Source organism: Pogona vitticeps, chromosome 6, assembly GCF_051106095.1.
Source record: "Pogona vitticeps strain Pit_001003342236 chromosome 6, PviZW2.1, whole genome shotgun sequence".
NCBI lineage: Eukaryota > Metazoa > Chordata > Lepidosauria > Squamata > Agamidae > Pogona > Pogona vitticeps.
The window spans coordinates 105531262-105546533 of record NC_135788.1 but is presented as its reverse complement, the minus strand read 5'-3'; the positions used below and the strand labels follow the sequence as shown (position 1 = coordinate 105546533).

The window sequence follows — 15272 nt, the reverse complement described above, 5'->3', positions numbered from 1 at the left end:
GCTGTAATTTCTCCTAGTTGAGTAAGTGTCATTTCCAACACCTGTTGGCTATTGTGTGGCTCCAATTATAAGCCATTTTGGGCCTGTTTTCTTACTTTTTCCTTCTCAAACTCCTCTGGTAGAGGGAGCTGTCCAATTTTTTCCACCAGGTTCTTCAACCGAGTGTCCGGTTTCATCCTCTCCCGGCTGCAGGGATGACGGCATTCGGGGCAACGGTACCCATTTTGCAAGGGTACACTCCAGTGGGCAGTCAAGCATCCCCTACAGAAATTGTGTCCACAGTCAATGGAGACAGGATCATCAAAGGACTCCAGGCAGATGGAACATATGATGTCCTCTTGCAGGGTCTGGATCATGCCTTTTGCAGACTGCTTTGGAGGGTCTGCTGGTGGGTCTGGCCTGCAAGGCATAAGAAGGGTAGAACCTATCAAGCTGCAGATGGGACTGGATGGACACATAACCCCATCATCCCTAGCCAGCACTGTGAATGATTGGTGTGATGGGAGATTGAGTCCAAAAACAAGTAGAGCATTCATTTTCAGATGTTCTTAGACTGCAGCTCCCAGAAGCCTTCACTCTTAGCTGTGGTGGCCAGGATTTCTGGGAGTTGTAGTCCAGGAACATCTGGGGACCTGAAGTTGGCAAACACTGACCTAGAGGTTCCTTCATTCTCAGACATAAGACATAAGAAAAGAGAGGGAGCCAAGGACTATTTGTAGCTGTGGCTTTACCATCATTCAACTGCATCTGCAGATCTTAGCCTGGATATAGCCCAAATAGATACATGATAAGGTAGAAGGAAGTTCAATGAGATCCTGGGTGGTGACCTGCCTTTGCATCTTACCACTCTGAAAGGGAAAATGGGTGTCCCTCTGGAAGTTGTTGCTCTGCAGCTCTTATCTGCCACTGCTGGTTAGGACTGACAAGCGTTTCCACCTAACCCAGGACTACTGCATCCCATATCCCCAGTCACTTACTGCAATTCTACCTGCTTTGAATTTTTTTTAATTTTTAAAAATTTTTCTTTTTTCCTTTTTTTTGCTCATGGCTGTTTGCCACGTTTGCCATTTCCACTAAGATTGCTTTTCATTGTGTCAAAACAATAAAGGGTTTTGTGGCACCTTAAAGAAGAGCCAAAGAATTGATGCTTTTGAATTGTGGTGCTGGAGGTGACTCTTGAGAGTCCCCTGAACTGTAAGCAGAACAAACCTATCCATTCTAAAGGAAATCAAGCCTGGGTGCTCACTGGAAGGACAGATCCTGAAACTAAGGCTCCAATACTTTGGCCATTTCATAAGAAGAGAAGACTACCTGGAAAAGCCCCAGATGTTAGGAAAGTTAGAAGGCAGGAAGAGAAGGGGACGACAGAGGATGAGAAGGTTGGACAGTGTCATTGAAGCTACCAACATGAATTTGACACAACTCCGGGAGGCAGTGGAAGAGAGGAGGGCCTGGTGTGCTCTGGTCCATGGGGTCACGAAGAGTTGGACAAGACTAAATGACAAAAGAAGAGCATGTTTATTTTGGTATAAGCTTTTAGGGGCTCCAGCCCTCTTCTGCCGATGTAAATGAAGCTCTAAGTCAGTGGTTCCCAACCAAGGTGTTCTTGGACTGCAACTCCCAGAAACCCCAGCCCACACAGCTGGTGGTGAAGGCTTCTGGGAGCTGCAGTCCAAGAACACCTAGGTTACTTAAGGTTGGGAATCACTGCTCTAAAGGTATCACAAGCCTCTTTGTTGTTTTTGTTGCAATATCTTAACAAGGCTCCAGAAACCTTTTAAGGTGGCTGATGCAAAACCTGCTTTTGCAAAGACAGATGGGGCACCTGAGGATGCATTATGTGGGGTAGCTTCTTCTCCCATTCCTTCTGGGACAGAACCAGAGATTGGGCGGGGGGATGAACAAGCTATATCCTAGCATCACCGTTCCATACAGGGTTGTCAGAGTACACCAAGAGCCAGCAAGAAAGGAGTTAATGGGTATTTAGGATAAGAAGATCTTCCTTTTGCCTTCTGTGAGAGATGGAGAACTTCCACATTTCCATAAGATAAGGGGAAGCCAGAAAGTATTTTGATCTAATCACTTACAAGCGAGAACAAAGCTCTCTGGCTTATGTTACCTTGAACTTTTGATTGGTTCAGGTGAGGTTTCTTTGGGTGTAGCTGCGCAAATAGATAAAACATAGCCTAGAGTCTCTTGTTCATTCCTGCAGACAATGAATCCCTGCAGAAACTGTTGAGTTAAGAGGCAAGAATCCTTCTAAGCTGTTTGGGGGAGAATGTTTAGGCAAAGCAAGACAGGTTTTAGGACAGATCCATAGATGGCTGTGACCCTAAGCAGGAACATGGAAGCTTCAATGAATTGGTTGGGATTGCATTTTTGTATTAATGTGTAGAAGACTGAGTTGTGTGGTCTCTTGTAAGAGCTGCATGCACAAGAGTAATGGGAGAAAAGGTGTGAGTATGTATTGGGAGAAGCCAGGTGCCAGGAACTGCAAATAGGAATATGAAGTAAGAAAAAAAAATCTCTTATTGGCAAAGCCCAAAATGTTTACCTCTTTTGAAATGTTGAAGCAAATGTGCAAGAATGAATCAGATTACAGAAGCTACTAATAATTTGTGTGACAGTATATAGTACAGCAACACTTCAGAAACAAAGTACTGCAGTATTTTGGAAGGAAGGTCGAATGGAGAGGTGCCCAAGATCACATATAGTTCAGTCCCAAAGCCTTTCTACATTGCCATTAAAAAGAACTGGGATGGCAAGGAGAGATTGAACAATGGCCCTCTGTGACAGCTTCTCAATGGAGTGCCCAAGGGTCATGCTGGACTAAAATGCCCATCATTCTGAGCCAGCAGAGAGTGATGGTAACCATGGATCTAAGGGTGCCAGTTTGGAAAAGGCTGCTGTATGAAATATCAAGAACAGTGCAGTTGCAAGCATCCATGGGGAAAACTCCTCTCCCCTGCACTATAGGGCTGCCTATCCCCTAAGAAAAGGATTTTTTGTTGTTCTTGAACTTGAAAAGTCCCAACATCCAGGTACTGAAACCACTGAGCTATCCAGCATTTCTTATTCTGTTAGATTAGCATGTTTCCTCTCCAAAAAAATGGGATTTCTGCAGGGATACCCTGTGTGCTTGAGCAATAAGCTGCTGCTTGCACTCTTGAGCCCATGTTTTGGAATGAACCCAGGAACAGAACCAGTGCCTTGTTAATGAGCAGCAATTTGCCACCCCAGATTACACAATTTCATTTAAACTAATCATTACATTGATAAATTCCAATAATATTTTTTAAAAAAAAATCAAAAGGGAGAATCATACTGTATTACTGTGCTGGACCTTTTCAGTCCTAATTTCTTCATTTTTTTTCTATTGAGAGATCACGTTAGTCAGCCCATCACCCAAGTGTCAACTTACAGTTTAATATTCTTGTTCCCCATTCCGTGGCAAGGCTAATGTTGAAGGTCTCAGACCGGGAAATCCTTCGTCCTCCTATAAGTAAAGAATAGTGCGGTAAAGTGGAGCTGTCTGTCTCAATAGCCAGTGTATTTATAAGGAACTTTGTAACGGGGTTGGGATGGAAGAATTGTTTTGGGCTCATTGGGTCAAAACAGCCTGAAAGCAAAAGGTAAAGGCTACTCTCATGCCAACCTAGCAGTTTGAAAGTATACAAATGCAAGCAGATAAATAGGTACCACCTATTTAGAGAGAGAGCACGTATATACGTACATGATGCAATATGTAGCCTGTATAATTAAACTGTAAGCCACCCAGAGTGTACTCTAAGCACTATGGGGGAGTATATAAGCAGCATGCTTTGCTGTGATTATTGCTATCCATACCTTCCTATATTCTAAGACCCCTCTGTATAACTGCAGTCCTCACTGTAGGTAAGCAATGGGTTTTGCAGCTATTCTTGTTGAAATACAAAATAATTTAAGACAGCTTGATCTTGAATGAGCAGTGAAGGCCCCTCAGCTTCATGAGAAATTGCTAATCTTAACCTCTTTGGTGACTTCTTGGGTCTCCTCCTGCAACCACACATCTCAAGAACCAAAGTCCAATATCCCAATCATTGTGCTGTCCTTTGCCAGCTCACTAGTCTATGGCCACCAACGGATCCTCATAAACTGGGCATTATCCTATGTACTAAGCTCTGGGGAGAAATATAAGTGTATTGTTGACATATAGTACCCATGAATTTTTTTGTGTAGACGGTAGTGTAAAACTCATAAAATGCACAACACTAGAAATCTAGTCATAAAATGGTAATGAGTAGTGCAGGATGCTACAACTGATCATTCAAAGTAAAAATAAATAGGAAAAGAAGTGTATGTTAAATAACTTCTTGACTGAACAACCAGGAGACTGATGTGGATGTGACACAAATTTGTTCTGTAGAATTAGTTGGAGTACCCATAATTAAGACAGCCATGGTGATGTCTAACTAGGCGGACAAGAACATGAAAGAAAACAGAGAGTAAGACATCATCTGAAATATTTGGACTCTTCTCCACTTCAAAGTTTACAACTACACCCATATGTCTGTCCTCTGATAGCTGACCTACATAGCCATCATGCACTGAACATAGATACACTGAAGCACCAGCCCAAGGAGTCGGTTTATGTTGGGATATTGAGTGATACGTTTTCAGAAAAGAGAAGGAAAGTTCCCAGGTATACGTGTGAGACCAGGATCAAAGAAACCTGACTTCAAAACCCTTATCAGCCATGAAGTTTACTAATACTACACTTCTGTGGATCTTCACTGTGAAATTAAGCTATGACATGTAATGTTCAAAGAGGTTTATTTTCATATGAAGTAAACATAGGATTGCCGCCCAAGCAAATAGAGGATTGAGTGTGACCCTAGATGAGTCGTTTTTATAACCTTACTGATCTTACAGGACTTCGGCAAGGATGAAATAAATGGGAGGCAAACAGTATTTTAGTTTGAACTCCATCAAAAAATTGGGGGAATAAATGACAGGAAGGAGGGCAGGAATGCAATCTGAGTGGGTGTGGGTGTGGGTGTGCACACACACGCGTGCTTTGGGATTATTCTTATTATTGCTATCATTGTTATTTGTGGAAAAGGTGTTATTTTCTCCTATAAGCCCTCAGCCCAGTGACTAAAATGCTTCAGTCCTTTGGAAATGAGCCAAACTCTTTTCTGCATTTCACATTCTAGAGATGTTTTGGACCTCACGGCCCAGAAATCCCAAACAATGCGGGCAAGGATAATGGAATGTGGGAACTGTAGTCCAGATTTTCTGGAGGGTGAATAATTTTCCAGCATTGTCCTGTAATATAGATCAATGGTTCCCAACCTTGTATCCCCAGATGTTCTTGGACTAAAACTTCCAGATATTTTTACCACTAGCTGTTCTGGCCAGGATTTCCGGGAGCTGCTGTCCAAGAACATCTGGGGACCCATGACTGGGCACTACTGATGCAAGTGGTTTGGGGCTGATCCATAAGAAACCTGTGGTTTCTACAGTGCATTTCTTTATTTTTATTTATTTATTCATCATTGTCATCATAATATTAGAACTGCAGACCTGGACAAGCACCTTATGAATCAAATCCAGCCCCTTCCAAGGAGGCACAGTGGGGAATTGAACTCCCAACGTCTGGAGTTTAGATACCCTAAACCAATACAGTGGTGCCTCGCTTAACGAGCACAAGGTTTAACGACGAATTCACATAGTGACGCTTTTTTGCAATCGCTAATGCGATGTTTTAATAGGGAAAACATTGCATTGCGATGATCGGTAAGCGTTTCGCTTATCGATCTTCGCATTGCGATGTTTTTTAAACAGTTGATCTGTGGTTCCAAAATGGCCGCCCGCAGCGTTTTCGCGCCCTGCCCTCGCTTACCGGGCAGCGAAAATGGCGGCCAGATCGAGGATTCCCCGCATAGCGGTGAGTTTTCACCCCAATAGGAACGCATTAAACCCATTTTAATGCGTTCCTATGGGGTTTTTCCCCCTGCATAGCGATGAATCCGGATAGCGACGTTAATCCTGGAACAGATTAATGTCGCTATGCGAGGCACTACTGTAGTTCCCAATTGTGGGTCCTCAGATGTTCTTGGACTGCAACTCCCAGAAATCCTGGCCAACACACCAAGTGGTGACAGCTTCTGGGAACTGTAGTCCAAGAACATCTGGGGACCCCAGTTTGACAACCATTGCTGCCTTTCTTCCCATAAGGGGACCCAAAGTGGCCCACAGCAAATAAAACAGATTTAAACACACAGTAAAAGTATCACATTTAAAAAACAATTAAACACATATTGAGACAAAAAAAAGTTAAAAACAAATTTAGAACAGTTAAACATCTGTAAGTTCAGAACCAGAGTTCCTGAGACAACATGCCTGAAGAGGAGGGTCTTTGCCTGCTGATGGAAGGACAAGAGGGAGGAGGGCAGCCTTGCTTCTTGGGGCAGTGCCTTTCAAAGTTTGGGAGCAGCCACTGAGAAGGTCCTCTCTTGTGTCCTCACCGTATGAGCTTGGCAAGGTGGTGGGACTGAGAAAAGGGCATCTCCAAAAGAACTTAGAAGCCAAGAAGGCTCATATGGGGTGACATGATCAGTGTAGTCTTGTATATTTTTACCCCCAAATAAGTATTATTGAGTTCAGCAGGATTTACTGCCCAGTAAGTACATTTTGAAGAGGGACGTGGTGGCACTGTGGGTTAAACCGCAGAAGCCTCTGTGCTGCAGGGTCGGAAGAGCAGCCGTCGTAAGATCAAATCCACATGACGGAGCGAGCTCCCGTCACTTGTCCCAGTTCCTGGCAATCTAGCAGTTCAAAATCATGTAAAAATGCAAGTAGATAAATAGGTACCAACACAGTGGGAAGGAAATGGTGTTCCGTGTCTAGTCACACTGGCCACGTGACCATGAAAACTGTAGGGACAAAGGCTGGCTCTACGGCTTGGAAACACGGATGAGCACCACCCCCTAGAGTTGGACACAACTGGACTAAATGTCAAGGGAAACCTTTACCTAAGTACGTTTTGATACCCAGTGTGGTGTTGTGGACAGAATGACAGACTAGGACTCAGGAGGCCTGGGTTCAAATCCGCCCTCAGGCATGAAAACTCACTGGGAGTGTGGAACTGATAAAGGCACTCCTTAAATATCTCAGCTACTTTGCAAGCCCTATTAAGGTCGCTATAAGTCACTTCCAACTTGATGCCACATAACAACAAAGTATATCTATTATTGTAGCTTTGTAGCTCACTCCCTAAAATTTGATTTTTAAAAAAACTCTCATTGAAACTCTTTATAAAAACAATTCATAAACAGAAGTAAACATTCAACACCATTTCGTTCAGAAGTTACTGTATCACTATGACAGACCGGCACTGAAAAGCAGAAGACTCTTCTCTTACCACAGGTTTTTTTCCAAATATACTGTAACTTGCTAACTTCTTTCTTCTCTCTTCTTTTCATTCTCTCCCACTTGAGTTCCCACCTCACTCACTCCCAGGATCCAGAATGGTTTGGAAGAAACCGAGCTCCTCCCAGTCACATTCAGTTCTGCCCCAGCCGCCCCCACCCTGCCCTCACGATGACACCACAATTCACAATCTAAAACAACACTCTTGAAGTTCACTATCTTTGTCTTTTTGGTTTTAGTTTTGCTTCCATCTAACTAGATGTGGCCGAAGGGTGGAGGAAAGACTGAGTGCTTAAGAGCCACTTGCACAAGGGAGGAAATCATGTGGGGTCCATATAAACTGGCATGGAGTTAGTTTAGACATGTGAAGGCATAGGGGGAAATGGATGTTTACAAAATCTCATTTTCCTCTGTATTTTCCCTAAGGACAAATGTTCAGATTTTCTACTGGAAAAAAACTGGAAACTCAGGGGGACCTGCATCAATTACCACTCAGTACACACATTGACTGAAATACATTTTCAAATGCTTTTGGAAGACAAGATTTCACTCACTCAAAATGTTTTTTAATTGTTATTATGGTAACAGCAGCCCCGAAATTAAAAGATGCCTGCTTCTTGGGAGGATAGTGATGACAAACCTTGACAGCATCTTAAAAAGCAGAGACATCACCTTGCCAACAAAAGTCTACATATTCAAAGCTTTTTCCTGTAGTGATGTATGGAAGTGAGAGCTGGACCATAAAGAAAGCTGATCGCCGAAGAATTGATGCTTTTGAACTGTGGTGCTGGAAGAGACTCTTGAGAGTCCCCTGGACTGCAAGGAGAACAAAACTATCCATTCTGAAGGAAATTAACCCTGAGTGCTCACTGGAAGGACAGATCCTGAAGCTGAGGCTCCAATACTTTGGCCATCTCATGAGAAGAGAAGACTCCTTGGAAAAGACCCTGATGTTAGGAAAGTGTGAAGGCAGGAGGAGAAGGGAAGGACGAGATGATTGGATAGTGTCACCGAAACTGCCAACATGAATTTGACCCAACTCTGGGAGGCAGTGGAAGACAGGAGGGTCTGGCGTGCTCTGGTCCATGGGATCACGAAGAATCGGACATGACTAAACAACAAGAAGACTGTTTGTAGAACTGGAAAATACAGTAACTTCCATGCCTACCATGGGTATATGTTGTATAATGCTTAAATAAAAGACAGTTTGAGACCAGAGCACTAGGATCCCTGAAATTTGGGGGTAAGATGCTACCCTCATCTTGGTACGTTAGCTATCTATAGGCACGGGTGAAGGATGCTGTAGGTCAGGGGTCCCTAATACTCGGTCTGCAACTCGGCAGCGGTCTGTGGCCTTGGAGGACCAGGCTGCAGACACAGATTTCCTGCCCCCCTTCCAGCGCACCACCCCCACGTTGTGAGTGTGCCACACCCCCTGCAAGCGTGCCATGTGCATGCACGCAAGGGCACCACAACCCCCATGAGTGTGCCACGCCCCTGTGCAAGAATGCCATGCCCCCTGCGTGAGTGTGCCACACACGCACACAACCAGTCCACAGTTGGGAAAAGGTTGGGGACCACTGCTGTAGGTGGTTTTTCCAATGTAAATTCTACACTGAGAGTTTAGACTGGTTGGCCTGTAAGATCTTTTCCAGAATTATTACAGGTTCCACACTGGCATCTCTAATAAAACACCTCTTCCTTACTGCCTTCTGTAATCAAGAGGAAGAAAGGATATTTATTCCTTTCCCTTGACCCTAATGTACTACAGACATCACAAACGGACAACTCAAGTGGTTTGACAATGGAGTGGGAAACAGAAACAGGGAAACAAACCAGCTAACCAGCACACACAAAAGCTGGTCGCTGGTCTTGGCTTGGATGACCTAGATAAAAAGCCTGCTTGAAACACAACTGAGGCTGTTATTGGAGCCCCTGCATTAAAAAGAAATGAGGTGTAACCAGGTAAGTGTAAAGGAAGCAGAGACGACAGAGGTAGGAAAGCTAGCTCCAATTTTTCTTCTCTGCACTGCTCGGCTATCTGCTGAAGGGCCAAACCCAAACCACTTTTCTGCCTAAAGCCAAGCACAAAATGTTAGTCCTTCCCATTCCATGTCAAGTCAGCCACAGCTGAATCAACACCGGAAACAGTATAGCACCCTCCACTTTCCCGGAGTAAAAGACTGACTTAGGGCTATAAGTGAGGCCACTCTCACAACTGTTGCTTAAGGAAGCTGTCTCCGTTTGCCTAATGGCATGGCCAGCCCTGGACTGATGCAAGATCAGGACCAGTGGCCCAGGAAAGCCTGTGTGTACCACAGTCACAGGAATGCATGTGGAAGACATACGTGAATAAGCTCTCCACCTTCTAATAATAACTTCTGCAATCCATTTTCTTTTTCTCCTCTATAAACTAAGAACTTCTGGACTGAGCCCCTTGGAATTGTCAATGCCGGATGTAACCTCCACCCTTAGGGATCTGATTCAGAAACCTGCATGTGTTCAGGGGCATGGACGATTGCCTCCTTTCATTCACTGGAGGAGGAAGATTCCCCACCTCATCATGCAAAGCACATGGAGAAACTCTGCTAGAATGTGCAGGAAGTCATGTTGACTGCAGGTGCTCCACACAGATATGACGTGGGAGACTGTTTACTTAGTCTGCATTGCTTTGGATTAGAGTAGTAATTGCTACCACTGTGCAATTAAAACCAAACCTGACCCTATGGAGTAGTAGCCATAAGCACTGAGATGGCTGCTTAGAAAATGTTCAGTCCAACACCTCCTGTCTCCGTGAGCTTGGTGACAGATACGAGAAGATTTGAGACCACCACAAGTCAAGAATGCAACTCCCCCACTTTTGCTGGTGGGAGCTGCAGTCCAACTATACCAGGAGGGCCACAAGTTTCTCATCCCTGGTTTACATCATCATCATTGTCACTTCAGAACTGCAGAGATGGAAAGGATCCTATGGATCATCGAATTTAGTTCTTGGCAAGGAGGCACAGTGGGGAATTGAACTGTCCGCCTCTGGCTCCACAGGCAGAGACCTAAACCACTGAGCTATCCAAAACAACAACCTTTGCGATAGATCACTCATAATGTCTATCTGTTGAAGGGGGACAACTGATTGAGGATGAGCCAGATTTTAGCTTGCTTAAGCCTATCTACACATTTTTACCTGGGCTTCTTGTATCACAGTTCATTGTCTTTACAGGCACCCCACATGATTTCCTCCCTGGTGCAAGTGGCACTTCTTATTCCACAAGTCAAGAACTCAGTCTTTCCTCCACCCTTCTGCCACATCTAGTTATGCAGAAGCAAAACTAAAACGAAAAGACAAAGATAAGACACTGAACTTAAAGAGTGTTGGCTTTAGATATTGGGTTCTGGTATCATCGCATGGAGAAGGGTGTGGCGGCAGGGGCAGAATCAAATGTGACTGGGTGCAGCCCAGTTTCTTCCAAACCAGGCTGGATCCTGAAAGAGAGCTGGTTCAATGGGGCATATTCCCGAATATGAAGATACAGTGGTGCCTCGCAAGATGACTATAAATCTTTCAGCGAGAAGCGCTGTCTTGCAAAAAAATTATTTTGCGAAAAGCAGTTTCCCGTAGGAATGCATTGCAATGCATTCCTATGGGAACCTCGCAAGACAAATGAATTTTAGACAAATGAATTTTTTACGTCTTGCGAGGCATCGGTCTCGGAAAAAAAAAGTCTTGCAAAGCATGGCCATAGAAGAAGCCGTCTTGCGAAGCACCATAGTGATTGCAAAAAACAATTTGTCTTGCAGGTTTTTCATCCCACAAGGCATTCGTCTTACGAGGCACCACTGTATAGAATTGCAGCTTTAATGACCACACTAGCAATAGCAATAGAGGATGTCAACAAGTTTGGAAATACTGGCCATGATCCTGTTTCTTAGTGAAAGTTACCCTAGAGTAGGCCAACTGAGTCAATGGGGACTAAGTAAGTCCTCTGCAGGTTCCATTAACTCAAATGAGTCAACTCTAAAATGTATCCTAAAGTAAATTACAGTTAGAGTAGGCCCATTTAAATCAATGGGACCTATGCAGGAAGCATCTCACCAGACCCTCAGTAATTCAATGGGCCTAATCTAATGGATTTACTATGCTTAGCAACAGGATTTTGTTTTTTTCCTGAGTTCCTTTCTTAAACTACTGGGTGATGCTGCTCTTTTAGTATAAGAAAGTGTTTTCCCAGCATTATTAAATCCTGTCTTCTCAGGATGTGCTCAAAGTAGGACAGCCTGAATTTCAATATTCTTGCCTCCAAAGACAGCTCAGGCTTGATTTAATCTAGGACCCATTTGTTTTTCTTTTTGGCAGTCCAGGGTATCTACAAATCAACATTCAAAATAAATCATTTTCTCTTTACTTGTCCAGCTTTCACAGACAATCTAACTTCCTTTAATTCAACCTCTGAGTGCCTCTGAGTATACACAAACAGTATCTTACCTCATCAATGAGAAACAGACCGCTTTAAGCCAGAACTTTGCTTCCGCGAATGGCTCAAAGTTACTTTTTCCTTTTAACAGACAGAGTGTGCTTTGTGCAGGGACCCACAAGGTGGGGGATGGAAGGGAGAGATACTTGACTTCCCCTACATTCCTTTTCTGTGTTTTTTATTTGCTTACTGGATTGTGTAATACCCTTCAATACCCAAATCAGAAAGGCTGCTTGCAATAAAAAAAGAGAGCAAAAATAGAATACAGTAAAATAATGATGTAGGAGTACAATAAACACTTTTCTCGTCTGCAATAGGACTTCTATCTGAGTAGACCGCTAGACTCTGCTGTTTAAAACAACACTAGTCACACCCCTGAAAAGCTTCCCAAATTTTCTGTTTAAGGAACTAAGCTTTCTCCTCTCCTCCAAACAGCCTTATCCCTGATCCTTCATTTATGGACTTTCCTTCATATCCAAAATCGCTTCTTGTAAGGTGGTGAGGAGAAAGTCTATTTTGATTTAGGATAACTCTTTCCAGAGTGTTTTTTTTAAGGTACAAAGTGCTCAGAAGTGGTTTACCTTAGAAAATCTGTAATTTGTTAAATGTTTTATCATTTGTTGAAACAGAAGCAACAGTGACCTTCGGGGCACCTACACAAGAAGCCGGTTTTATTTGGCACCTGCTTTTGCCGGACGACAGTCCACTTCTTCAGATGCAGGGAGTCCAGCTTTAACAGCCAGACCTTTCTACCTTGATGGGAAAATGTGTCATTGTTAAAAGGGCTTCACAATCCTTCAGTTGTCTCTGTTTTGCATCAGCTCCCTCCTTCTTTCACTGCTTGCGGGAAGGATAATCTGTGAGCGCCTGTTGCAAGTGTCAAAGCGAATTAAGGACGTCCCAGATCCTTGTAAACATGGAGAGTCCAGAGCACAGAAGAAGGACCAGAAGAAGGAATTGAAAGAAATAAGTAAACAGGAGGGAAGGAAGAGTCAGAGAGTTGGAAAGGATGGAGAAGATGTTCCTTTTGCCAGAACAGGAAATGATATTAGCAAGAAACCACAGATCCCCACACGGGGAGGTAGGGCAGGCGAAGGAACTCCCCCTCCCACAAAAACACCTAGAAAGGTATCGGTCTCGAGACGCCTCTCCCTTACCTGTCCCAGAGCAGGCTCCGCAGGTGCTTCAAAGCCTGGGGGAGAGAAAGGAAGGGGCGAAAACGAAAGTAAAAACATCTCGACGACAAAAAGGGTTGTGCAGCTACTTCCTCATTGTGGGGATGCTTTTGAGAGCACGGTGCAGATTGGGCAAGAAAGGGTGGCTACAAAGGGGGTGGGGGAGAGGAGGAGGAGGAGGGAGGGGTGAGTCGAGGTGAGAGCAAGAAAGGAAGCTTCAGCCTAGATGGAGGAAACGGAAGAGAGGGCAAGGGAAGAGGCTAGTTTACGCCCCCCACCCCGGCTGGCGAGGCGGGGGCTTCTCCCTTTTGTCCTTCGCCCTCTAGACGGCTTAACAATTAAATGGACTGCGTTAATGCAATCAGTGGCGGCGGATTGCGCCCGCGCCCGTTGGGTACACACGGGAGCTTCCTTTGAAATGTGGGTGTGTGGATGCATCGCCTCTGCCCCCTTTGTTTTGAGAGCTGAAATCCAATCCACGGCTGCCCCAGTGGTAGCCTTAAAACAGCATTCTGCCTCATTTAAAGACCGAAAATTCATCTTGCCAAGAAGTTTACATCTGAGAATAATCGCCTAGCAAATCCCATCTTCCCACAAATATTTGGACTGTTTGCTTGGAAGAAGTAGGATTTACCTACAAAAGCTCGGCTCACATAGTGTATGATTTCTAATTTAAAAAAATAATAATGGCCTATTGTCTATTCTTGCATTTGTACAGCAGCTTCCTAGAGGTGTCTTAGTTCTTTTGTGATTCTAGCCTGCCTTTCTCTCTTGCAGGAGCCAAGGCGGTTTTTAAAAACAGACATTTAAAAACGGACAAAGGTTTTATTTTTCAACACAGTACCTTTTAATGCCATTACAATAGTGCAACAAACCCCACATGAATGCAATTATTAATGAACAGTTTAATGAGTTTGGAGCGTAATATGCTCACGCCGTCTAAACTATTGCAACTGAGTGTATATAATACATAATATATTTAGGATGGGGGGCAAGCACCTCCTTTTCCTGCATTAGTACACACATGTAAAATGGATATGTGTGTTTAATATATGCACGTATGCACACACAGAGAAAGATGACACAAAACGCACATTGCCCTGGAAGGGTTATTGATCACAATGGCAAGTTTCTTTCCCTTTCCAAAAACAAATTAATGTTGAAATTCTGGTCCCAACTTTTTTTTCCGACACCTTCTATTCTGCTCCTTTTCAAGGAGGAACGTGGGTTAAATGTGTTTTAAATAAATCACATTTTAACGTTTCTAAGTGAACAGTGGTGCATTTGCTTTTTAAAAATGCATCTATTTGCTTTAATATCACTTTGCATAACTAGAAGCTTTTCCCAAAGTGGATTGCAGTCACCTTTCTTTCACTTTTACTGTGGGCTATCCACCTTAAATCAGGCTTGCCCTATAAAAACCCTTGTCAGCAAAGTCAATTAAATGTTTAATTTGAGAAGAAACTAGGCCTTTGTAAGAAACGGGTAGCAAAACAAATTAACAACAGTCTACAGAGAGGCCGGGAAATTCCCAGTAATGGCTAAGTTTTCAATTTTTTTTCACATTCAGGATTTCAGTATGGTAAACTAAATCATGTGAGTAATTGATGGCTTAATGCTCCATTTCACCAGGGGAGTGGCACTGGAATTTTGACATGGGAATCGCTTCTTTCTTACCCCTGCAATCTGAAAACCGCAACCCCCCCTGTAAGCTGAGTGGACAAAGAACAAGCATGCTCTGCCAAATGAGGAAAGAAATGTGTTGTTGATGTTGTTGTTACATGCTGTTTAGTTATCTCTGACTTATGGCAACCCTGCCGTTCAAACTTGTCCAAAAAAAGTCCTGTCAGTTGTTTTGTGTTTGGGTGAGAAATGGTTAACTGATGAAAAAAAAGGAGTCAGTTTCTGAGATTTTCCCTTCTGTAGTGTCATATTGTGAATGGTAGTGATCAGAAGAGAATATCCTGTCCAGTGGTCCCCAACCTTTTCTGAGTCATGGACCAGTTGGGGGGTGGGGTCCGTGCACGGGGGGCGGGACACCCACATGCATGCATGAAGGGGTGGAGCTCACTCACATGGATGCACGAAGGGTGCAGAGTGTGCTCACAAAGGGGTGGAGCATGCTTGTGCACATGGACAAAGAGGCGAGGTGCGCTTGCAGAGGTGAGGGGTGTGCTTGCGGGTGGGAGGGGCACCTGTGCATGCAGGTGGTGGG

At 43.9% G+C, this 15272-nt stretch overlaps 1 protein-coding gene across 3 annotated transcripts in view; it reads right to left on the bottom strand.

Moving 5' to 3' along the window:
- Window positions 1-14891, bottom strand: part of RNF112 (ring finger protein 112) — a 34476-nt gene extending 19585 nt beyond the window's left edge. The window contains exons 1-4 of one of the 3 annotated variants that reach the window (XM_078378135.1): window positions 13040-14891; window positions 10595-10739; window positions 3422-3496; window positions 96-399 (exon numbers count right to left, since the gene is read on the bottom strand). In XM_078378135.1, coding sequence (XP_078234261.1) covers window positions 96-399; window positions 3422-3444 — 327 coding nt within the window. In that variant the 5' untranslated portion in view covers window positions 3445-3496; window positions 10595-10739; window positions 13040-14891. Of the gene's footprint in view, window positions 1-95; window positions 400-3421; window positions 3497-7405; window positions 8822-10594; window positions 10740-13039 lie in introns of those variants that run through there. The other 2 variants (XM_073004501.2, XM_073004502.2) reach the window with 2 other exon arrangements.
- Between the last annotated feature and the right edge of the window lie 381 nt (window positions 14892-15272).